We start from the raw sequence: 24,285 nt of genomic DNA, 5'->3' as shown, positions 1-24,285 counted from the left end.
AACTATTTTAGATTTACAAAAAAAATCTATAATTAAAATTTTATATAAAGTTAAGGGGTTAAAATAAAATTTTACCCTTTCATTAAACCTTTTTATATTTTCAATAATATTTTATTCCTTTAACTAAACACGGTAATCTTACATCTCTACTAAACCAACCAAACACAAAATACAACATTCTCAATAATCCTATTCCCTGGTAATCTTACATTCCCACTGGTAATCTTACATTCCGTGAACCAAACGCACCCTAATAGATCTTGACCTGAATTTAAATATAATTTTACTTATCTTAAATTTGATTCGTAAATTTAATTAAAATGTAGACCCTAATCTTTTTGAGTTTAACATAGTTTTCAATTTTTCACATTTTTTAATCAAAATAAAAAAAATAATTAAATATAATATAAATTAATTTAATAATATAAAATCATAATAAATTTAACTCAAAATTATAATTTTAGTGTCTTATATACTATTTTCCACTTATATTTTAATCAACATCTAACTAAACATGTGTATGAAGTATGAAATATGTGTATTTTATGTGTCAGATTCGTAGTTTTTTTTCCTTTATGGCTTGATCTTTAGTAGATGAAAGATTCTTAAAAGATAATATCTGGTACCTATCTTTGAATATGAATTTGACACATACACATATACTTCATAAATAATAATGAACCATTGAAACAAAATGCATTAGAGATTATTCTCCACCAGTATGAATGTGGAATTCTTGTGTGTGTGTGTGTGTGTGTTTTGCATTGTGCAGTTGGTCTTGCAGGCTGAGAAATACGACTCTTATGCAAACAATAATTAACAAGTATGAAGAAGCTCTAATGCTTTCTTTGCAGTTGGGACGGCAGCTACGAAGGGGGCCGATGGCGACTTTGGCCTCAATGAGTGGAACTAGAGCAGCCGTAGAGAAACTGGTACAGATGATGCCATCGTATACATGCAAGTAACAGAAACAAAAAGAAGACTTTATTCTATAGGAGACTTATTTGTAGATGGAATTAACAAACAACAACAATCGAAGAATCTTAAATATTTATTGAATACAAGTGTCTAGCATGAATGCTTTAATAAGAACGAAGAATTGGAACAATATAACATTCCAAGTAAATTGCAGAGCGGCCCCAGGGAAGGAGAAGTTTTTCTAATTCTGACATGAAATCCTACACATACAGAGAACATCATTGCATGCATTAAATGAATATACTTCAAACACAGGTAAAGAATATGAAGTGGATAAACTGGCCAAATTGTAGATACCAAGTTTACCTAAAGACAATGAGGTTCCCTACAGCAAAAAGAAGAAGAGAAAAAGGCTTTTAGAGAAAAGCAACAGGTAGCACAAGGCTGTGAAAACGGCAGCAATATAACAGACCAAGCTGGCTTGCATGGCAGCAGTAAAAGCATTAGAAAGTAGCAAAACAGCAAAAGCAATCACTAAGCAAAACTGATATGTAGCGGCGTTTGGAGAGAAAACGCCACAAAAGTTAAACATATAGCAGCGTTTACAATCGTAGCGCCACAAATTGATACTTTAGCGGCGTTTGTTGTTTACTTCGCTGCAATAGATTTGACATATAGCGGCGTTTTTACAAAAAACGCCGCAATAGAGTGGTAAATTAGCAGCGTTTAAACCATAAACGCTGCAACAGATTGGTAAATTAGCGGCGTTTATACCACAAACGCCGCAATAGATTACACATATAGTGGCATTTATTCTTAAAACGCCGCAATAGTGATAATAAATAGTGGCGCTTTTAGACAAACACCACAATAGTTTTAATCAATAGTGGCATTTTTTAACAAACGCCACTATAGTATAATCAATAGCGACATTTTTTTTGTATAAACACCGCAAAATGTTAAATATATAGTCATCATTTTCTCCTACCCGAACCCTAAAATCATTTAAACTCTTCTTCCCTCAAAGATTCTTCTCTGGAACAACAATAGCTCTCAAACGATTCCTACCGACGTCATCGTTTGTATGTCCCAGCGACCAAATCGGGCCTCTCACCGACGAACCATAACACAACTACACGGTTTGATCCCTCTTATCATTAATGATCTTTTTCATTTTTTGGTCTTCTAAAAATGGGGAAAACCCAAAAAGCTAACGTATTTGAGAAAAAGAGAGCAGATGTTGCCTTGAGTAAGAGAAATTATCGTCGAGGGAATGTCTAAGTGGCGTATTTGCTCTGATGATGGATCAAATTATAGTTGGAAGGATATCAGTCCGGTCTCGCCGTCGAAATTGGATGATGACCCGAAAGGAACTCCTATTGCTCCATACCCTTCCATGGCCGATCTCCTTCTTGAAGGTAATAATCTATGAATCTTTCAGCCGCTATAATTTGTTTTTCTACGCTCAGTCAAATTTCATAGATTGTATGCATATAGGATCTTCGAAGCTTATTGAGAACGATGATAGAGGAGTGGATAAATACCCGATGTTTAGAACTGAATTTGGTAACTCTGTGGCGTTGAAAGAATCTTCAATTGCAAAAGCAATATCTATCCTCAATGAAGATGAAGTTGCCTCTACTGTTACTCCAAGTAAACATTTATATCATCTATTTAAATTTATTTTAATTTTTATTTAGTTCGTAAGCCACCTACAATCAAGTTTCATACTGTAGGTGAAATGTCGTTATCTGTTTCAAGTAAAGCACTGAAGCGCGCAAGGGCTCTTCTTGGTGAACCGGAGGTAGGAGATTTATTTGGTGAAATGGATGAAGAGTTTCTCCATATAGAGTTTACACGGAGGAAAAATTTAACGATACGTCGTCAAACAAGAAAAACAACTTTCCTACGTTGAATTAATATTCAATACATTGATGATGTATATTGTATACGTAGTAAATCACAATATATCACCTTATTAATAGAATAAATGATTTTTATTTTTTTATTAAATAATTGAATAATTTTATTTAAATTTTAAAAGATCCTATGTTTATCATTAATGAAATATCATGGTGTGGCTATCCGTTAATATACTTTTAATATACTCTAGTGATTTACACCAAACATTTCATCCAATAAGAGTGATTAAATATGCCTTAAATAGAAAGTCAAGGAATTACTGGATTCGCTTTAATGGATACTTTGAAGAATAAGAAATAAATATATTTAAAAAATTAGTGCTGAATTAAATTTTTAATATTATTAAATAAAAATTTATTTATATCAACATATAAATTTATTTATATATATCTTTTTAAATATCTTTTTGAACTTTAATTAGACTCACGCTGAGTTAAACAAGTAACTAAAAAGAAAATAGACCTAAACTAATTCAACCCAAAATATACATTAATGTGTATGTTATAATATTACTAATTAAAATTTGAATAAGAAAAATCAATGATTTAAAATTACGATATATATTAAATTATACATAAAAATGTGTCGTAATTCCGTTATACATTTTGCAAAATTGCAACATTTTTATTCTGTTACATATTATTGAAATTATTAGATTACATAATTAATTTTAAAAATATCAATTAAACATTAGTTTAGTTAATATCAATATTGTTGTAACATTTAAAGATTAAAATATTAAATTTATTTAAATATAATTATTTGATTCAAAAATTAGAATTAGATATAATTAAGATAATACATTTTATAAATTAAAAAGATTTTAAAATTATGTAATCAAAATTATATGATAATAATAATAATAATAAAAAAAAAGGTTGATACAGCTTATGAGCTTGCCGTGGAATTTTCCATTATACAGACAAGCAGTTAAAGAAAATAAAAAAAAGGGCAGGCACAAAAAGGGTACAAAAATAGAATCAAATCCCTACCTAAGGTCGTCTCTCGCAGTCGCAGCACTCTTTTCGGATACCGTATTCCTCTTCATCGATCTTTCCCTTTCCCCGGTAGAAACGTCCAAGCACCGCCATTCTTTCTATTTATATTTGTACAAACATACGTGTAAATTTACGTCTGCACATAAAAATTTTCATGCCACGATAACTTAAACGGAACAAATCTAGTAAAACCCTCCCGCAAAAAACAATGTACGGAGGCTCCTCGAAACTTGGCCGCGGTGGAGGCGGCGGACGTGGGGGCAGAGGCACTCAAAATCGTTCTTCATTCCCTCCGCCGCCGCCACACCGCCCTTCTTCCGCCACCCAATCAGGCAGGCTTTCCCTAGGCTCCGCCCCTCGTAACCGCCCCGGTATTGGGAGCGGTTCAGGACCCGCACCGTCTGTCGAAGAGAGCTTTTCGCTTGTTTCTGGTAACAATCCGTTGGCTTTCGCGATGATTATAAGGTTGGCGCCAGATTTGGTGGAGGAGATCAGGCGGCTCGAAGCTCAAGGAGAGACTGCCAGGATTAAATTTGATTCAATTCCGACTCACCCTACTGGGAATGTGAGTTTTTAAACAAGAATTCACTTGGGTTTTCTCAAATTTTAAAATTTTTCTTGCTATTAATTTCGATCTGTGTTCTTTTTCCTCGAATTTGGAAATATTATAGAGATGAAAGTAGTGGGATAATTATCCTGCTTGATTTGAGTTCATCTGGATCAAGCTTAATTTTATTTTCTTGAACTGTACTTTTATTTTTTTATGATCTGTGTGTGTGTGGGGGGGGGGGGTAATATTATGCCTGTTTGATCAAAATTTGTCTCGATTTAGCTTAAATTTTGTTAATTTTCAAATGTTTACAGTGTTTATTTTAAATTTGTGGAGTTTTAGTTTATGATTTTTGCATTTTAGGGTTATTTTTTACTAGCTATCTTTTGGTCCTCTGAATTTTGGTTTGGGTGTGACTATGACGACTTTGTGTGGTCATGCTTCTAAAGTTCTTAGTTTCCTACTGATTCTGGAAGTGTTAGTTGCTTGATAGGATTTTCAACCTAGTTTAGCTTCAAATTGGGTGACTTTATGAGGTAGGTTATGAATTTTGTTATGGAGATTGTAAGTCACGTTCTGTTATTTTATACAGATTCTTTTTGGTGGTTTACTGGAAGATGTTTAAGGTAGCTTGTATGATAATGCTGAGTTTTCTTGTTCTTTTATCTTGGGAGTATGTAGTACTTTTTCTTATAGAAGTATATGGGGGAGTTGGGTCTATCTGGCTTGTGTAATCCCTACAATGTCTTGAGTTCACTCTGCCGTAATATTTTTTTCCTCAAATGTGTATATATTCAATCTTAATATACTTTCATTGTTGGTAATTTTTAGTATATGGTTATTTAGCTTTCGTTTCTGAATTTGGTGGTTCTTACTTTGAACATGATATTGGCTTTCAAGTCTTGTGCAGAACTGTTCATTTGCCAAAACCTCTAAAAAAATATACATTTGCAATAAAAGCAGGCTAACCTGGCCAACTTGTTTAAATGATATGGTTATCTCTATCTGCCAATGTTGGTATTTGTTGCGTATAAACAAATGGTTGTATTATTTACATGGCCAGTTTGATGGCACAATTTGACAGTAAAAAATCCTTATCATTGGCACAAGAACTTTGTGCAGCATGGATTGAATTTGATTTTGATACATTATGTTTTCTGAGGCACATTCATCGCTCAGTATTTTATAGACTGCATCAGTGGTTTCTACTTGCTTTGGGTGGTTTTAGAATTATACAGAAAATTCTCATGATTAATTAATGACCAAAAGCGTGATAGATAGTTAATGACTTGGAATACAGAAAATTGGTTAATGCCTCAGAGTTCTGTTAATTTTCTGAGATTTTACGATAAAAATCTTGATTTGATGTTATAGATTTGGTACTATAGATAGATAATGACTTGGACTACAAAAAACCGGTTTAGGGCCTGAGAGTATTGTTCTTTTTTAGATGTTGCTACACTATTACACTAAGAATTCTGATTTGAAGTTCTATTCTCTTTCTGAACTAAGAACTGTTCCCATTATTTGTTGAGACTTTTGGAGACAAATTGCAAATTTATTTTCAGTGTTCGGCTCTTTTTTGGTTAAACTTGCATTTTTGACTGGGCTGTTAGTTATTAAAAATTACGGATTTAATTTATTGTAGGTAATTGATGTTGGTGGTAAGGAGTTTAGGTTTACGTGGTCACGGGAATTTGGTGACCTGTGTGATATATATGAAGAACGTCAAATGGGTGAAGATGGAAATGGTTTGCTTGTTGAATCTGGGTGTGCATGGCGCAAATTGAATGTTCAACGTGTCTTGGATGAATCAACCACGAATCAAGTTAAGATGCGGTCAGAGGAAGCTGAACGCATGCATAAATCACGCAAGTATGTCATCTGGAGGGTTTTCTCATTTTCATTGTCTGCTTAAGCATGCATATTTGTTTCCCCTTTCTCTGATTTACCTTTTTGTTTTTGTCCACTTAAAATGATTCAGATCTAGATACATATTCCACTATGATTGGTTTTAAAAGTAGATGTTCTCTTAGCATATAACATGATGTTAGTAATACACAATATGTAAAAGAATACCTCTTGACATTTCGTTTTCTGGTTAATTCACTACATCAATTGCTATTTTTGTTCTTGTTTAACTTAAGAGTATCTAGCTGGTTTACATTTTCTGCATCTGGAGTGTCCTTCATTACTCTTTAGCTAGTTTATTTAGCTGTTTTTTGGTAAATAGTACAGCCTTTTTTGTGGAAACCTCCTAAAATAGTTTAAAACTCGGCACATTAAATTCTCCACATCCATGTTTATTAATGGAATTTGGCTAAAATTTAATAATCTACTGAACTGGCCTTTTTAGCACTGCTAGATCCCGCTCTTCAAATACTGACAGCTTTGTGTGAACCTGAAGAAACAGTAATGAGGTATTGTTATGCATACATGCAAATAATGGGGCCTTTCTTTATGTTATAATAAATGCACTGAAGTGATGTCGGCAAGCCAATTCCTAGAAAAGCAAGCATCATATTATCTTGAGAGTTCTTCAGAACTCCTCTATCCTGAACTTTTCTCTGATAGAGATCCATCATAATTGTTTAAATCATTATAAAATCTGAGACCTTTCATTACATTAGATTTTTTCACATTGAACTATTGAAGCTTGTCTTCCGTGTTTCAGTTATAAAAATAATAGCCTCAATCCATTCATCAGTCTCAAATCAACATCGACAAGTTTTGTACAAACAACCATCTGATCTTTGAAATCGCCTTATAAACTATTTTTTGTCATACCCGATTATTTTCATAATAGTAGCATATATAATTATTCTCACTGCTTATTTTGAAATCAGAATTGCTAAAGTTGCACCTTTCTATCTTTCAGATTATTTCTGATGTTTAGGCGCTTTTTACTATTCAAAATGGACACTAGCTGAAAAAGAACATTCAGAAAGATGTGCATAACGCTGCATATTACCTAGACAAGTCAAACAATATTAGAAACCCTTCTGATGAGAAGCACTTTGTTATATTTTTTTTATAGGAGGTGGAGGCCTCGTTAAAAACCCCCTTCTTGATTAAGGAACTGAGTTCCTTCATCAGAGGAAGGAGGAAAAGAGTGCCTTATACTTCATTAATAAAAAATACATAAGATTACAACATGAAGATAAGTCCCTTACAAAAAATCCGATTAACCCAAAATAAAAAACCCCTAAAACACACTGAAAGAGTGCCTCAAATTTCATTAATAACTGAAAGATTACATAATGAAAAAAACAGACAGTCCCCTTACAAAAACAACCCGAAACACACCCAAATACACATCTAACATTAAGGAAAAAACATCAAAACCCTACAAACAAAAGAAACTACCCAATACCAATACCAGCTCTTTGTTATATTGAAATTACCATTTCTTAGTTTGTATTAGAAATTTTGGATTCTACTCCTTGATTATGTTTCATGAAGTGATGAAGAAACTCTGGCCTTTCAATTTATCTTTTATGTGGTTCTTTTTATTGTTTTTATTGTAAATATTTTATGATGCTACACTCTTATGTTCTTAGTCACTTTTGTTAAAAGGGCTAAGTTTATTGTTTTCATCTTCTCCTTTTTTCTGTTGATGATAGATCCATTATATTAGACCATGGAAACCCATCTATGAAGAATCAAATCAAGCAATTAGTTGCTGCTGAGGGTAAGTTTTTCTTCATGATATTGTGTTTCCCCCCCCAACCCTGTATCTTACTCCATACACTGCATATTCTTGTGTTTTCTGACATATAGAATACCACCAATGTAATAAGCATCACAGCAAGGGTATGCTTGGACTAAGATCTATTTAAGATCTATTCCTTAGCATATTTTCTTAGAATGTATATTCATGAAATTTTCTTTTGGGTAAATATACATTGTGGTACTTGAACTTGGCTTCAAAGTTCAATTTGCACCTGAATTTTTTTTTGGTCCAATTAGGTATTTGAGCTTGAATTGTGTTATACAAGTTATCCCAAACTGTAACACCATTAAAATTTTTAAGGGTTAAGGTTTAAATTGGTAAATGACCTTTTTTTTGGTTCAAAACGGCACATATGATTTTTTTTAACCAATTTGATCCAAGAAGACAAGTTCAGGTAGCAATTTGATCCATGAAGCCAAGTTTATGTACCAATTTGAATCTTAATCCTTACAATAATGATGTTATATTTTGGGGTAACTTGTATAACAAAATCTAAGTTCAAGTACCTAATTGTATCAAATAAAAAAGTTTAGGTGTTAAATTGAACCTGGAAGCCATGTTTGAGTACCAAAATGTATATTTACGCTTTTCCTTTTTGGTCTTAATCCTATGATGCATGTGTTATCAAGATGATATAGTGAAGTTGCTTCTTCAATCATGAAATCCCTTATGAGGATGGTTCTTCTTATGTGTATTTTTAGCCTTGGGCCTCACTCTCTTTAGGGAAACATGATTTGCTTGCACGATACCTACTAAAAGATAATAGACGGAAGATCCCATTGAAAATATTTTCGCTGAGTAATTGTTGGCAAAGAACATTTAAGATTAAAAGATGTCAATTTTCAAAGAATGGATTGTTCACTGTCTTATGTCTCTTGTGTTTGTAGCTAGTCCTTGGAAGTCCCATTTTAAAAAGAAGGAGATTGCTTTTAAGAAGCAAAAAGTTGACACCCCTCAAGGTAAATTATTTGGATTTCATATATCTAATTGAATATGAAAATTGCCTTTTTTGTTTCTTTTGCAGTCTCTCCAAAATTAATAATCTGTCGGAGGTATTGAGATTATATTTTAATTAATTGCAGTTTGGCAGTTCCTTTCTCTTCTGTTTACATTTCTTGACAAGTGTTGTTGCAATGTATGTATGCACCATTTGCAGCTGCAGGCCCTACAAAATCTGGCTTTAAATCTGGATTAATTTCAGCTGCTACTGCAAAGGGAAGACGCTCATCTTCACCTTTACCATCTCCACCCGAGTGCTCTGGTGCTGCAGCTTCCCCAATTGGAATTGGAAATACCGCCAAGACTCATACAAGCAGTGAGGATGTTATTCCTCTGCAGGTGAAAAGCAAAGAAAATATTTCCATCTCTGAGAAAGAAATACTAACCAGGGCTACTAGTGTAGTACGTGAGATGCAAGAGCGCAGGGGAAATTTTGGACCTAAGCCAACAAACTTGCAGAGTCTTCTGATCAGTTTACTGAAGGAGAACCCCAAGGGGATGAGCTTAAAGGCAAGGGATATGGGTTGAGTGAATGTTTTAAATTAATTTCTCTTCTTTTGCTACCAGGGCATGTGATTGGTTTTAGGCTGTTTATTTTTTTTGATCATTTTATCGCTTAACCTCTCTCTGAAATCGTGACAGGCCTTGGAGAAAGCTGTCGGTGATACAATACCAAACTCTGCACGGAATATAGAGCCCATTTTAAAAAAAGTAAGTGATGGATCCTTGATGCAGAGTATTTTTAAGAATAGCATGTAAGCTTATGGCTTCCTTTAATTTCGCGCATTAGATTGCAACTTTCCACGCTCCAGGAAGATATTTCTTGAAACCAGGAGTGGAGTTGGAAAGCTCGAAGAAATCTTCATCTGAAAGTCGAAGGTACCCGACATTTTCATTTCCAGTGGGTTTGATTTGAGCTGCTGTAGTTGAATTGAATTCTTGTCATTTCTTTTTCATCTCTATATTTCATGATTTCTTATTCTCATCGTATGACTCAGCGCAAGATTTTAATGGGAAAAGAACTTTAACTAAGCTTTTCTCTATATATAGATAGCTGTGATCTACCAGAAAATTTACTGACTTTTTAGAGAAATTATCATTTAGGTGACTTGGAGAATCTCATGTTTTATAATATCCAAAATTGACCAATTTTTTCCCCTTTTTTGAGAACCTCATGCAATAAACAGTTTTTGGAATATCATGCCATAAATATTTTGCTCGATTATCTGAAACTAGATGTTGCTCTTGTTATTGTTAATCTTCTTGTTAGTTCTGCTCAATAATCAATTTAAATAGTTGTAAGTAAAGATGGGTACAATAAAAATTGGTTGGTGCCTCTTCTAAGTATCAAGAACCCTGGGAGCCTCGTTCTTGGTTTTTACTTTCTTGCTTGTATAAAAGCTTATCTATGTGTTATATATTGCAGTATACAGAGCCTTAATCTTTTTTTGTCTATATTTTTGCAGTTCACCTGAAGATAATCGTCATGAGGCTCCAGCCCCTGAAGAAAACCAAGACCAGATACCGGCTCGAGCATCATTATCAATGGAGAATGTTACTCATGATGAGATGGAGGAACAGACCCATTTAGACCCTAAACTTACAGTAGAATCAAAAGTGTTGGAACAGATTGACATCCAACAACATTCACCTAAGTTGGATGGTGAGAGAAAAGCTTCTGAAAATAGCGGGGGGCCAGCAAATAGTGCTAGTAACAGTGGCAGTGATAGTGAGAGTGACAGTGACAGCAGTGATAGTGGAAGTGACAATGGAAGCCACAGCAGGAGTGCAAGCCCGGCAGCAAGTGGGAGCGGTAGCAGCAGTGATAGTGAAAGTGATGCTTCTTCCAACAGCAAGGAAGGGTCTGATGAGGATGTAGATATAATGACAAGCGATGATGACAAAGAGACAAAGCAGGATAAACCGACATCTGAACCAGGACTTTTGACTTCACCTGTACCATGGCAAGCAGAACATGACACATCTCTGCAGAACGTAATGGTTGAAAATCAAGATGATGATGGATCTGATGCAGTCGATATTGAAGGTAATGTATCTGATGCTGTTGATTTCGAGGGTCATGGATCGGATGCTGTTGACATTGAAAAAGACTTGCCTGAAGATGACCAGGAAACTGGAATGGCTGCCAACACAAACAAAGATTGTGAGAAACATCAGGAAGGAACAAAACCCTCTTCATCTGATCATGATGAATTCCAGGAGCGCCAAAATTTCATAGGAAATTTGTTTGATGACACAGAAAACACCATTAAGAGTAACACCAGGAATGAAAAATCTGATTACTCTGTGAAGAGCAAAGGTAAATCTAAAAGGGGATCCGATTTGAAGGACATTGATGGGAAACCTGAGCGATCTAAAAGATTGAAGTCTGAAAGCATGTCTCAACCACCTGTTTCTGGGAGTGGAGATGCGGAGTTCTTTGGCAGTAGTAGACCCATTGATGAGCCTTACCAAAGCTCAAATAAAAGTGACAAGGAACATGCCGACTCTCAAAAGGGATACAACCAGGTGTTTCCCAGGAAATCTGGTACTGATTTTCATCAATCAGGTCGTAAGTCGTCTGATCCAGGTGTTCGGACTAAAGCTGTTAATACAGCTGAAAGGCCTTTGAAACATGCTGAGAGCTCAGAACATGGTAGTAAGTTCACCGAGAAAAATGTGCCTAAAAAAGATAACCCTTCTAGGGACACCCAAAATGAGGATGATTTAATGAAGGAAAAAAATCCACTGACAAATCCTAAAGGTGACACTGGAGATAAAAATGTGGTACCTTCTGATTTCCATCACAGGAAACATGGTGAAACTGTTGGAAAGTCCAATGATGCTGGACAAATTTCTGGCTCGTATATTAATTCTTCCCCCAAGGATAACAGCAGGGTTAGTGAAGATAGATATACAGCTAATGGTAAAAGCAACATTCTCCAACGAGAGCTTTCGCACTTGGAGTTAGGTGAGATTCGTGAGCCAGTGATTGAGGAAACACCTACAAAGAAGCAATTTGAGAGGAAAGGTTCCTTTAAACAGTCAGTTAGTAGACCGAGCACCTCAGATAACTCTAATCCTGATCTAAGCAGGGGAAAACCTATTGGGAAGACAAATTGGAATTCAGGAAAAACATGTTCACCTAATCTAAGTGGGCTTAAAAGAACACCAGAACATCTTGTTGATGATTTATCTAGATCGCATCATAGGGTTATTCAGTCTCAGCAGCAGCAGCTCTCAAGATTTGACCGTCCAGAAGTTCCGTCCCAGTTTAACAAATTGGCTGATAATAGTAAAACCAAGCAAACAGACACTGGTGCAAAACTGGGAGTTGGCCTGGAGGATTATGGTGAAAGCCAAAAGAAAGCACCAGCTTGTGCCCCACAACAGCAGGAATCTAAGCGAGAATCAGTGTCCCAGTTCATAAAGGGAAGTAAAATGCCAAAATCAAATAAAATGGCGGATATGACTGATACCTGCAAGGATGCAGTTCAGAAAGAGGGAAATGTAAATGATCAAAATAAAAGAGGATCTTCTTCAGATAAAGACTATTTGCCTTATTTTAAGTATGAAAAAGATGAACCAGTGCGCAGAGGACCCATTAAGGATTCATCTCAGTAAGTAGTTATGGTTGTAGATGTATTTGTTAAATTGAGAATGTGGTGACTGTGTTGAATGTTAGAGGACTGTGCCATCTAATTGACACTATTTTTATTTATTTTTATGCTAGGTATGAAGAGTATGTGAATGAATTTTGTGAAAAATATGAATCTTACAAGGACTTGGACAAGGTCCTACATACATACGGGTATTGTTCAGACTTGAGAATTATTTCGCTCATTTACGAGTTTGGTGGACTTTGTACTGTGTTTGATGGACTAACCTCTTGATATAGGTATGAATTTGAAAAGCTGGGTAAGGATCTCGAATATTGGAAAGGTAGGGACAAGGAAAAATACTACAAGACGTTGGACCAATTGATGAAGTCTTATCACCAATGTGGAATGGTAAATACCTCTTTCTATCGTCTGTGGTATATGAATTTTATCATTGATGATGGAATGTTTTAAGACATGGAATCCTCTTGAGAGATTTTGTTTACTACTCCTGCCTTATATATTGAACTTCAGATTATTATCATGTTTAGGTATTGATGCGGATTTAAAATTAAGGTTCTGCAATATGATTCTGACCTCCTTATCGTCATTTAGTTAGTAAGAAGATGATAATTGGCAGGGGACAGTCTTTTTCTTATTTTAAGGAGGTGTTTAGAGTTGAACAGAACAGATTTGAGGGATAAGATCATTTGCTAGCTGCAAAATTACTTCATTATGTGATTTTCTAGAAGAAGTTTGCACATAATGATAATTGGGCAATAAGAAACTATTGTGGAAGATCTCATAACAGTATCTTATGCTTTGTGTATTGTATGAAAATCCCGGTGCTTTCTATTATTTTGAAAACAAAAGAATATTGAAGATCTGTATCTGTTCTGAAATGTTTCTAGTGTCCATATTTTACTTAAAAAAAGCTTTAGGATTTATGTTCTGATGAAGTGCTGTTTTGGTTGGCAGAGACATAAAAGACTGAAGAAAATATTTGTTGTGCTTCATCAAGAACTGAAGGTTATTGCGAGTACTATCATTTTAGTCTCTCGTGCTTTCTTTCTTCTCTTTCCTTTGTGATTGATAGCTTGATAGTTTCTTCCTTATTGCAGAACCTTAAGCAGAGGCTCGTAGAGTACGCCGAGTCGCACTCAACAGATTGATTGTGAATTATTCCAAACCTTTTTCCATTACCAAGCTGCAATCGGCATAGATCATTCCCCATTGCCTTTCAGAAAGACATTCACACAAACAGTGATGTGTTTCGTTGCCTCTTTAAGAATGGAGCTCTTGTAAATGGTTATAGTTGGTCGTTCAAGGTGATTGGAATACATCGCATTTGGGTCCCATGGTCCTTGAAGGATTGAAAGTGATTCGCAAATAGGCTGAACCCGAATTTGGTGTGTAAAATGTGTAGAATTTTGGCTTTTGGGCACCAATTTTGTTCTAGAGCTTTTTGACAGCTTTGTTTGATCTTGCTTGCTACCAACAATTTGTTTCAATGTGTATACAAATTGTTGACAAAAAATGATTATCCATCATTGAAATTGAACAAAAGATGTCTTCTTCAAACCTTTAAAAGGTACACAAATAGATGGTGGTTTATCCGTACCGGAAAAAAATCTGAGAAAATAATAATAGATGAGTAGCAGCACAAAGTTGGTGGATGGAAGGACCAAATAAGGTAATGATGAAGAGTGGTATTAAGCCATTGAAGCAACCTTGGGTAATTGCAGTAACTGATTTGCGACACGCCGGCCAATTTTCAGCTTGTTCGTCAAAAGCACATTGACAATGTCTTGAAAACAAGCTTCAACATTGTACAACTGTGACTTGCATGACTGAATTTCAGTAAGCTCAGAAGCATGAGCAGAAGGTATTGCAACAGATGGAGATCCACTGGTAAGTGGAAAGAATGGAAGCCGAGGCGGCGACACCGGCGACATCGTTGTAGCCAACATCGTTGCATCAGGAAAGTCCAAATAGCATTTGCGTGTGAAGGGATCTTGTTCATAATATAATGAACGGTCACCTGTGATCAGGGAAGTCCGTGGCTGGCCATTGTGTTCCCTACAAGACTGAGCAAGCTAAGAGAATCAGCAGTGATCTCGTCCAAATTGTCTTGCCATCCATACCTAAAATAGTATTCCAACGTTTTTCTGCCTAAAATATTACAAATTAAAAACTTCTCTTTCAAGAATTATATTATTTTTTCAATATCCAAACTCTCTAGATTACTTATTTATATTATAAATAATTTTATACTCAATTAAAAAAAATACCATACCATCCATCTGATTTTCAATATATCTTTCAGTAATATATATATATATATATATTATCGCATCACAAAATAAAATTCATAAAAAATTAAATTTAGAATGATAAATAGGATTCAAGATTTTAATTGGTTCCTAAGTATGCCTGAACCAATAAATATAATAAAAGAATAATTAAAAACCTAAATTCATGTGATAGGTGAGATCCAAAATTGTGATCCAATGTTTTTTCTTCCTCTGAGAAATACTAAAATCATCGATAAATGAAAATAATACAAAATAAAAACATCAAGGGAAATCATCGATAACTGAAAACGACTTTTAAAGTCACCGAAAAATTAACATATTTTTTTCAATAACAGTAAATTATAATTTTATCTTATTTCTCTAAATAATTTCCATTTTATTATCTTATTGAACTTTTTCTCTAATATAGCCCAACTCGCATGAAATAAAAATCCACAGCACATGCCATCTTCAAATGTAATAACAACCACCGTTGATAGTATGAACAAATCTTATCCAACGGTATAAGAAAATTCCTATGATCCCAACTTGCATACAGTTACCTGAATAGTTCATTTATTTTTTTACTTCTTAATATAATTTTCATTTCTTTCCTCTCTGAAGCTTCTACCAGAAAAGCCAAGAAAGAGAGAGGGTATTTTTATATTTTTTATTTGATGATCCAAACAGAAGCATTTAATCGTTTTATCTTCTCAAAGGCCCCCTCTTCTAATTCTTCACCCTAATATCACCCTTTTTACTCTCTGCTCATACATTTTGCCCCCAAAAAAGCCCATAAAATCTTTGACCAGAAAAATGGATTAAAAGTGAACATGCACTTGGAGATATTTCAAGAAAACCCAGAAAAAACCTAATTTTAATTAAGAAAAGCGGCAAAGGAACCAAAAAGTAATCTTCATGTCAGAAAGAAAAGAGGATTTTTCCCTATATCCTGTTTTTGGTTGTTTAGATTGGCTTTCTCTTCCTATACCCTAGATCCTTTTTCCTTTCATAAACTCCTTCAAGCTTAGGCTTACCTGTTTTATGGTTTTCTTTTGTGGGTCTATCATTGTTTCGTTTCTGGATTTTTAGTTGCATGCATGTTTAAGGTTTATGTTCTTATTTCTGCTTTTTTTTTGTTTTGTATTTCAAAAAAAAATCTGGGTTTAGAGGGCGTCTGCATATGTTCAAGCAATCATTTATTTTGGTTATTTTAGGGTATTGGGTCTGCTTCAAAACGGCGACTAAGGGTTGGGTTTGAAAGATTAGATTTCTTTAACCATTTATTTTCTTTGTAGGATTTTGTTGGAGGGGGTTTCTGATGGTGAGCCCCGATGAACCCAACATAAAGGCCATTGATGCGTCGGTGGGTGGCTTGGTTTGGGTCCGACGCAGAAACGGTTCTTGGTGGCCGGGTCGGATTGTGGGCCTTGACGAGCTCTCCGAGGTTTGTTTGGTTTCTCCAAGATCCGGTACCCCTGTTAAGCTTCTTGGTCGTGATGATGCAAGCGTGTGAGCCTATTTTTTAATCTCCTAATCACTTTTTAGATTTCATTTAGATAGGTTTATGGTTTGCATTCCTATTGACGATTCATTGTAGTTGTTTTCTTCTATTTACATGTATTTGTTTAGTAGTTTTAATAGTTTTGTTAATTTTGGATTCTTTGTATTCCTTAGTCAGTAATATAGTGAAAAGGGGGTGAATGCATAAAACTGTTTATGGTTCCATTTTGAAGAGAACATTGCAAGTCTGTGGTTTTGGCCTATACCTCACTTTGATCTTAGTATCTATGGTTTTTGTGGCAACATATGGTGGAAAGTGGAGTATTTGTATCAAATTGAAGTGCCTGCTTGTTTGCTTTGGCGCATTACGCTTGTTGTTTGTGCTTTTATAGAACCTTTTAACTCATGAGGTATACTATCTTTTGAATTAAACTTGTGCGGCCCCTTTTTAACTAATTAAAACTTTTAACTTTCGGTACTTTGGGACACGTTTTTTACATTTAGCATTGTTGATTTTATCATTTAATGTAAGCCTGGTCTGCACTGTACTCTCTAAGAGCCCTTTATAAATGTTGTAGTGAGTTGGCATTGGTAAATTTCTAAATCAGTTCAGTAGTTGTGTGTCTGTTCTGTCACACAGTAGTAGAGGTTGTAACCACCACTTCTCACAATTTTCACCTTGTAGCTTCCACGTTATGTTTCAATCCATTAGAAAAATAACATAATTATCCAATGTTTAATAGATGACTGCTTTTCTTTTTCCTTTTTAGATAATAGCAAATTAGGTTGAAGGTTTACCCCTATATCCCATCATTATCTTTAAACCTTGTTCAATGCTGTCTTTGCTTCTTCCAATTTCTAAATGAGTGACTCCTCTTCCTTAAAATAAAAATTTTCTCTAGAATGATTCATTTTTGAAGACTGAAAAATGTTGCTCGAATGATCATCATCAAGTGGAAAGAGTTCACTGTGCTTGGAATGTGTTCTCACTACACAACTTTGTTGATTAAATCTCCTTCATTTTTGGCTTTAGGGACTGGTATAATCTTGAGAAGTCTAAGAGGGTGAAGGCCTTCCGTTGCGGAGAATATAACGGATGTATTGAGAGAGCAAAGGCTTCAGCAGCAAATTCTTGCAAGAAAGCAGTGAAATATGCTCGAAGAGAAGATGCTATTCTTCATGCACTTGAGATTGAGAGCACACGTTTAGGCAAGGATAATCCTGATTATTTCTCTAGAAAAGATAATTCTAGCTGTGACAAGGGTAGTTCAGCCAGAGAATCACCCACCATGTCTCATTCTGGGGAAGAAAATGAGGATATGTATGATGAAATGAGTGGATCTGAGGATGCTTCAGATTCAGCTCCAGAATTACCTCAGTCTGGCATATCCTTTGAAGAACCAAATCATCTTAATGGTACGAAGGGGTGCTCTAAGCTGATAAAGAGAAGGAAAACCCCAAATGATTCCGAGGATGATGGATCTCAAAGAATAAAGCGAATGAAAGGACTTGAGGATCTAGGTATGGGTGTAGGATCAAAAAGAAAATCCCAGGCTGCAGGTTCACTTGAGCTAGTTCAACATGATAATGCTTCATTCTATGGACCAAATACTGGAAGTTGCCTGTCTAATAGAGGTCCCATAAATGGTAGCAGAAGTCATTCATCGTCAGTGAAAAGAAAGAGATCTCAAGTGGAAAATATTCATGAATTCCTTAAAAGGAAAAACCGTCGTCGACCATTAACCAAGGTTTTGGAGAGTACAGCTATTGTGTCAGTTCCAGTTGTTTGTGATGAACTTCCAAGCCCAAGTTGTTCACCCTTAGGGGACTTTCTGACAGCAAGGTTTCAGGAATTGGTTCACGCAAAATTGCACCTACTGGAGTTTCATGTGAGAATGGTGTCTCAAATGCTTCTGAACGTGTTGCCGATGCTGGTGCTGATTGTGATGCATCTCTTACTTATAATAAGACAAAAGAAAATGAAATTTCCGGCTTACCAGAGTTAGTTGAAAATGAATCTTCTAACAGGTTATTTGATGTACCATTTGTTGGAGAAGATAAGCCATCTGCAGGTATTCTGAATTACATTTATGAACTGTAACATTTGTGTCTCCACTGATGATTCTTATGCGCATAAGCATACTCTTCTGCTTTGGCTTGTTGCAGCTGATTTGTATTCTAGATTGTTTTCTAGTCTTGTTACTGTTCACCATATTCATCAAATGTCTAACATAATGCTTGGTTTTTTGTGTCTACTTTATGATCTTCTCCCTGCATTTAGCTTTTACCGTGACTTGTGGTGAGTTCTGAGTTATCTTTGCCTTATAAATAATAAGATAAATATATATTTATTTGTTGGGAACTACATAACTAATGTCTTGTGTTTACATGATTGTGTCTAATAATATTTATACTACATGGATACAGACACGTGTTTATTTATGGTTGTGGTGATTGGGGCCAATTGTTTGCAACAGGTGTAGTCAGAGTTGTTCACCAATTAAATTAGCTTAACTCCATTTTGTTAGACTTTTTAGGGCTCCTAATTAGCCATAGCTAATGAACTGCAGGAAATTTGTGAGTTTGTATGTGATAGGATTGAAAGTTAAACATATATGTTTATGCTCTCACTCTATCAAAGGGCTGAACTCAAAACTGCATTGGCAATAAGGCCATAATTTGGACCTATAACTTGATTGATCCTGCTAGTGTTTCTTGTTGAATCACAATATGCCGGGAGATTTAAGTTGAAGTTAGACTAAGTTGAATCACAATTTGTTTCTTTCTCAGCCAATTGAATTTGATAAGTCTGTTTCCTTCTGCATCGACAACTATTCCACCTCCCCCCCTCCCCCCCTTTAATGTGATGATGTTGATTTAATTACATTGTCTTATAGTAGATTTAGAATAAGAAGGAATTTAATTCTGATAATGCCTCAGTTTATGGATTTTTCTTGCGAAAGCCCCAGTTGGCTCCATAACTCAATTCCGTTACCTTTTACTCTCTTGTCTTGCAGCTGTAGAATTATAATTTTTTTTACTATTGTTGCTGATAAATCACTTTATTCTGGCAGATTTTTCTCCAATATTTGTATCTTGTTCAACTGAGACACCTGAAGTTGGTGATTTGGGAAGGCAAACTGAAATTGAGGGGCATAATGAGTCTGGTTGTACCAAATCTGTGGATGTTCATGCACCTAGTATTAGCCAGAGGATGGAGAAAGGAACTGCTGAGTGGCAGTTAAAAGGAAAGAGGAAATCAAGACAAATAAGTAAAAACCAAAAACATGACTCGAGAAAATATCATGATGCAGATGATGAATCAAATGCTTATTTAGCAGGTATAGAGTTCTTGGATGGATTTTTTCAGGGTTCTGATCAGAAAGTTGATTGTGATGGAATTGGTGGGTCAGATTCTCCGTATTCTTGCACCTTGCAACCCAAGTCCAAGTCAGTTGTGGGAGAGCAGCTTGATGGTTGGCAGGACGGGAAGTTTGTGTCTCAGGAGCCTCTTGTGGGGGGACCAACAGAGGAAGCAAAAGCACTAGCTGATGGCTTTCTGACCCCTCAAAGGTCACTTCCATACCGTCAGTCCCGTTATATGGTTCACTCCAGATATCAGATGACAGGTATTCCTGGAAAAAGTTATTCTGCTGATTTGTCATTATACGATGTTAATATTGAGGTGAAAGCTAACTATCAGCCACAGAATGTTCCCTTAGTTTCCCTCGTTAGTAAGCTAGATGGAAAAGCCATAGTTGGTCACCCTGTAACAGTTTTTGAGGTTTTGAGTGATGATTACCATGGCAATCTGACTTGTGAAGCCTCTACAAAGGGTACAGAAAAGTCTGAAATTGGTCATTTAGCAAAGCTAAATTCAGAAGCTGGACGAGGCCCTAGGAAGCATATGAAATTGCAAGCGCATTTCCCACCCAGTATATCAGCAAAAGCAAGGAAATCTAAGAAATGTAAGAAATCTGGACTATTGTCTAAGAAGACTCGGAAATTGTCCTCATTGACTGGTCAGAAGATAGGTGCAGGTGACAGGAAACTGGTAGCAGAGAAGCCCAAGGATCCCGTTATAGCTTGTGTTCCACTTAAGTTAGTATTCAGTAGGATAAATGAAGCAGTAAACGGCAATCCATGAATAGGTGAAGCCTTCTATAGCGATGTGATCACACGGCGGCAACAGCTTGTGTGCATTTATTGTCTCCACATGTAAAATGGATCCCATTGTACAATTGAAAATCATATTGGATTGTTATAGAAAGAGAACTGGTAGGGAGCACTGTATATATGAAAAAGGTAACATGAGTTGGGGTTGTAAAGGAGGTAATATACATGACCTGATATTGGTTTTTTCTTTCTTTAATTTTATTTCAGGTTGAGGGGAAACTAACATAGATTTTGTTTGTTTTACTTTGTACCTTTATTTTTCCCATATTGTATTTGTGTACTAAAACCCTGACGGCATCGTTTGCCTTACCAACTTTGATGCCATCCCTCACTTGTTCCCAATCGACATTATTAGCCTATGCTACTCGTTGCCGCGCTCTTCATACCATCAACCTCCCACAAGTTCCTCTTTATGAGAGACAATACAAATAATGACTAAAGGTAACAATGACAACAAATTTAGGATTAGAATTTGGGTTAAAGAAGTTTTTAGTTTCATTTTTAAAGGGAGTTCAATTTTTTTTTTTAAGTTCAGAGTTGATTTTAAATGTAACATTTTTTTATTAATATGTGACGTCATCGAATTTACGAGATTTAAGTATTCAGTGTTCAAAATAAAGAAGACAGATAATGTAAACAATTAAATCATTACTTTTTTAAATTCGATAACCAAAATAAAATAGTGCATAACCAAAAGTGACTATCCTTGTAGTTTACCCAGTTTAACATTTTAAATAATCGTTTAAAAAAACAAAAAAGTTGATAAATTTTCATATTTGATTATTTTTTAAAACAATTATTAATTTTATTTAAAATATGAAATATCCTAAATTACGATAAAAAATGCACTTATAATCATAAATTAAACACGTAATTAGGACAATTTGCTATAATCATTGAAACAAAACTATCAACTTAAGATCGCATAAGAACCATACAAGGAAATATTAAAATATAACCAAGAAAACACAAATAGAGATAGATATAAACAAATCTGATCGCATCGACAAATGAACCACAACAAGGGGATTAAACTATTGAAAGACCACCGACAAAACGCAAATCATACTCGCGACGTGAAAAGCTATTCACGAACGTATAATGTGTATTCAAATTCAATCTGATGGTTCAAAACAGGGAAGATCAATAATATAATAGATAAGCGTCATCTTGATCAGTCGTGAAGATGTCTAATCAACCCTTAGAAAAAGATAAGTGAAACAACGATCAAAATGATCGAAAATATGTCAAAAGGCAGAAGAAAATATACTATAAAAATAAAGAAAAACATGTCATACAAACAGAGAAAAATGTGTCATATAGACAAATATATTGAAAATAAAAAACTAAAAACTAGAAAAAAGAGATGAACGAGTTATAGAGAAAATTATGAAAGATAGTTTTTTGATCTTTGAACCGAGTAAATGGGATTATATCTTACTCTTTATTTTGAACTATAAACTTATGAACAAAATATTTTTAGTAATCAAAATAAAAAAAAACCTACGTTTAGTAAAATAAATAAAAACGAAAATAGAAATAGAAATGCTTTAGACGTTGAATTAACGGGCTTCATAAGCCCAAAAACAAACATGAACAAGAACCGTAGAAACCCTAGTATCTGTAATCAGTATATATATATATTGTTAGACTTAATACTTTCTACCTGCCGCGCTCTTCGCCTTATTATTAAACCCTAAAAACCATCAGGTTATATTTTTATCTTAGATCAATTTAATAGTCCATTTCTGATTTTGTCTGATTTCGTCGGAGGATTTTAATCTTTGTGAGTGGGTCTGGCGCAGTGAGGTGCATGGTAAGAGAATATGGCGACAGTTCCGGGACAGTTGATTTGGGAGGTAGTGAAGAACAACAATTGTTTTCTGGTGAAGCAATTTGGAAGAGGAACTGCTGGTCTTCAGTTCAGCAAAGAGCCCAACAATTTGTACAATCTCAACTCCTACAAACATTCTGGTATTCTTTCGATCCAATGATTTCTTCTTCATCTTCATTTTTCTATTTTTTTATTCAAGGTTGTTGATCTTAGGTTTAAGGTGAACCTGATATCGTAGTTATTTTCCTTAGTCTTTCTTTTTCTTTTCATATTAAGCGAGTTGAACATGATATAATCAGCATATGCAACTAAGCTTATATGTTCCTGTTTTTAACTTGACTTAATCATTGCTGTGTAATTCTAGGGTTGGCAAACAAGAAAACGGTCACCATTCAAAGCGGTGGCAAAGATCAGTCCGTGCTGCTAGCAACAACCAAGACTAAGAAGCAGAACAAACCTTCCATCTTGTTTCACAAGTCTGTCATGAAAAAGGAGTTCCCCAGGATGGTCAAAGCAGTCAAAAACCAGGTAAATAGATATAGTTTTCTGAGATGTCTTTTTGCTTTTTTTTTACTAGATTTGCAGTCAATAATTTACTTACTGTTGGGTTTGTCTTGTGTGGGAACGAAATTGTTTGTCTAACTAGTTAATTTGTTGGATCACTAATGATGATTCGTTTAAAGGTCATGTTTGCTTGTATTCAAATATAAGTTTTCTTGGAGATCTTGCAGTGATGAAGCAATAACATGTAAGAAGGATCTATTTGTTGGGTTCTTCCGTGAAATGTACTTGTTACGCTTGGCTTCTGAGCTTTGAAAGTTATAAAATTTGTTTCAATGCTTATTGTTCGGTTTTATAAATCAGGTCAATTCTAATCACAATGTTCTAATTTATGAATAATTTTTCTAATGATGGATGTTTCAAACATTACAGGCGAAAGACAACTACTACAGGCCTGATTTAACTAAAGCAGCCCTCGCAAGGTTGAGTGCCGTGCACAGGAATCTGAAGGTAGCTAAGTCTGGTGTCAAGAAGAGGAACAGGCAAGCACTGAAGGTTCGTGGCAGGAAGTGAGCTAGATAGACGTTTCAAGTTGTATGTGCTCTTCTATTTTCATTGTACCAGACAACTTTTACCACCTTTTTGAAATTGTCTTCTTTTTATTATCTTTGTTCCATGGAATTATCTTATTTTCATTGCTGGTTGTTAGAATTTTAAATCTACATTATTTTCGAACCGAATGGATCGGCATGGTTCTTAACCGTTTGTTTTCGTAATTTTTCCATTATACTCTCTAATTTTCATTGACATTGAGAAAATCTAGTATTTCTTTTGGTATAACCATCGGTGTCTGATTTATTAATCGATTAATCCGGATTGAATACTGCATAAGCAAGGGCAACCCTCCCAATCAAGTTTACTCCATTCACAAATGTCAAAATTCGAATCGGGATCTATCAAGAGTTAGTAGTATTTCATACGCTCGTAACAAAGTTATTTTTAATCTTCAATCAAATTTACGATAATATTTTCTAATTATTAAGATAATTTTACTGTTTCATTATTATTAAAGCAGACCTTCACCGGAAACACGCTTTTAAATATTTAGTCATAGACCAAAGTTTTATAGGAAACTAGAAAACCATCTGCAAGTATGTTGAAAAGTCTGGTCAATTATGCAGTTCCGTGTTACTTATCAAAATTTAATAAATGGTATATGTTTTAGAATAAGCAATCATTTACGACATTCTGTGTTGA

At 34.9% G+C, this 24,285-nt stretch overlaps 3 protein-coding genes and 1 non-coding gene across 9 annotated transcripts; all 4 read left to right on the top strand.

Annotated features, from left to right (window-relative positions):
* The first annotated feature begins 3,773 nt into the window (after positions 1 to 3,773).
* Positions 3,774 to 14,250, top strand: LOC120190072 (dentin sialophosphoprotein-like). Of its 2 annotated transcripts, none has more exons than XM_039193198.1 (12): positions 3,774 to 4,404; positions 6,038 to 6,264; positions 8,013 to 8,080; positions 9,010 to 9,081; positions 9,279 to 9,631; positions 9,764 to 9,832; positions 9,912 to 10,000; positions 10,588 to 12,741; positions 12,855 to 12,932; positions 13,020 to 13,131; positions 13,699 to 13,749; positions 13,842 to 14,250. In XM_039193198.1, the coding sequence occupies exons 1-12, from the start codon at positions 4,048 to 4,050 to the stop codon at positions 13,890 to 13,892; spliced, it is 3,681 nt and encodes a 1,226-aa protein (XP_039049129.1). In that variant the 5' UTR covers positions 3,774 to 4,047; the 3' UTR covers positions 13,893 to 14,250. The 2 variants fall into 2 exon arrangements, with proteins under 2 accessions (XP_039049129.1, XP_039049130.1); XM_039193199.1 differs by having other exon boundaries at positions 13,699 to 13,759; positions 13,985 to 14,250.
* Positions 14,251 to 15,644: 1,394 nt separating this feature from the next.
* LOC120190753 (uncharacterized protein At1g51745-like) lies at positions 15,645 to 19,769 on the top strand. Of its 4 annotated transcripts, none has more exons than XM_039193797.1 (4): positions 15,645 to 15,923; positions 16,313 to 16,461; positions 17,551 to 18,589; positions 19,592 to 19,769. In XM_039193797.1, the coding sequence occupies exons 2-3, from the start codon at positions 16,373 to 16,375 to the stop codon at positions 18,521 to 18,523; spliced, it is 1,062 nt and encodes a 353-aa protein (XP_039049728.1). In that variant the 5' UTR covers positions 15,645 to 15,923; positions 16,313 to 16,372; the 3' UTR covers positions 18,524 to 18,589; positions 19,592 to 19,769. The 4 variants fall into 4 exon arrangements, with proteins under 4 accessions (XP_039049728.1, XP_039049726.1, XP_039049730.1 ...); XM_039193795.1 differs by having other exon boundaries at positions 16,313 to 16,526; XM_039193799.1 differs by lacking the exon at positions 15,645 to 15,923 and adding an exon at positions 15,935 to 16,123.
* A 2,583-nt stretch (positions 19,770 to 22,352) lies between these two features.
* LOC120190756 (60S ribosomal protein L28-1-like) lies at positions 22,353 to 23,662 on the top strand. Of its 2 annotated transcripts, none has more exons than XM_039193802.1 (4): positions 22,353 to 22,403; positions 22,509 to 22,667; positions 22,892 to 23,055; positions 23,461 to 23,662. In XM_039193802.1, the coding sequence occupies exons 2-4, from the start codon at positions 22,520 to 22,522 to the stop codon at positions 23,599 to 23,601; spliced, it is 453 nt and encodes a 150-aa protein (XP_039049733.1). In that variant the 5' UTR covers positions 22,353 to 22,403; positions 22,509 to 22,519; the 3' UTR covers positions 23,602 to 23,662. The 2 variants fall into 2 exon arrangements, with proteins under 2 accessions (XP_039049733.1, XP_039049732.1); XM_039193801.1 differs by having other exon boundaries at positions 22,382 to 22,403; positions 22,499 to 22,667.
* On the top strand, positions 23,252 to 23,341 carry LOC120190802. The gene has a single exon (XR_005522646.1). It is a non-coding gene; the product is annotated as a small nucleolar RNA R24 (small nucleolar RNA).
* Positions 23,663 to 24,285: the final 623 nt, after the last annotated feature.

The sequence above is a fragment of the Hibiscus syriacus genome, unplaced genomic scaffold, assembly GCF_006381635.1.
Source record: "Hibiscus syriacus cultivar Baekdansim isolate YM2019G1 unplaced genomic scaffold, ASM638163v2 tig00116962_pilon, whole genome shotgun sequence".
Classification (NCBI taxonomy): Eukaryota; Viridiplantae; Streptophyta; class Magnoliopsida; order Malvales; family Malvaceae; genus Hibiscus; species Hibiscus syriacus.
This window is presented reverse-complemented; position numbering and strand designations above follow the sequence as displayed.

What these genes read in the sequence shown, in the direction of transcription:
- LOC120190072 (XM_039193198.1), top strand. Translation starts at nt 4,048, where the DNA reads ATGTACGGAGGCTCCTCGAAACTTGGCCGCGGTGGAGGCGGCGGACGT. An exon ending in CGCATGCATAAATCACGCAA is followed by an intron (nt 6,265 to 8,012) that starts GTATGTCATCTG and finishes TGTTGATGATAG; the next exon opens with ATCCATTATATTAGACCATG. An exon ending in CTTATCACCAATGTGGAATG is followed by an intron (nt 13,132 to 13,698) that starts GTAAATACCTCT and finishes TTTGGTTGGCAG; the next exon opens with AGACATAAAAGACTGAAGAA.
- LOC120190753 (XM_039193795.1), top strand. Translation starts at nt 16,336, where the DNA reads ATGGTGAGCCCCGATGAACCCAACATAAAGGCCATTGATGCGTCGGTG. An exon ending in GGTCGTGATGATGCAAGCGT is followed by an intron (nt 16,527 to 17,550) that starts GTGAGCCTATTT and finishes TTTTGGCTTTAG; the next exon opens with GGACTGGTATAATCTTGAGA.
- LOC120190756 (XM_039193802.1), top strand. Translation starts at nt 22,520, where the DNA reads ATGGCGACAGTTCCGGGACAGTTGATTTGGGAGGTAGTGAAGAACAAC. An exon ending in CAACTCCTACAAACATTCTG is followed by an intron (nt 22,668 to 22,891) that starts GTATTCTTTCGA and finishes GTGTAATTCTAG; the next exon opens with GGTTGGCAAACAAGAAAACG. An exon ending in TCAAAGCAGTCAAAAACCAG is followed by an intron (nt 23,056 to 23,460) that starts GTAAATAGATAT and finishes CAAACATTACAG; the next exon opens with GCGAAAGACAACTACTACAG.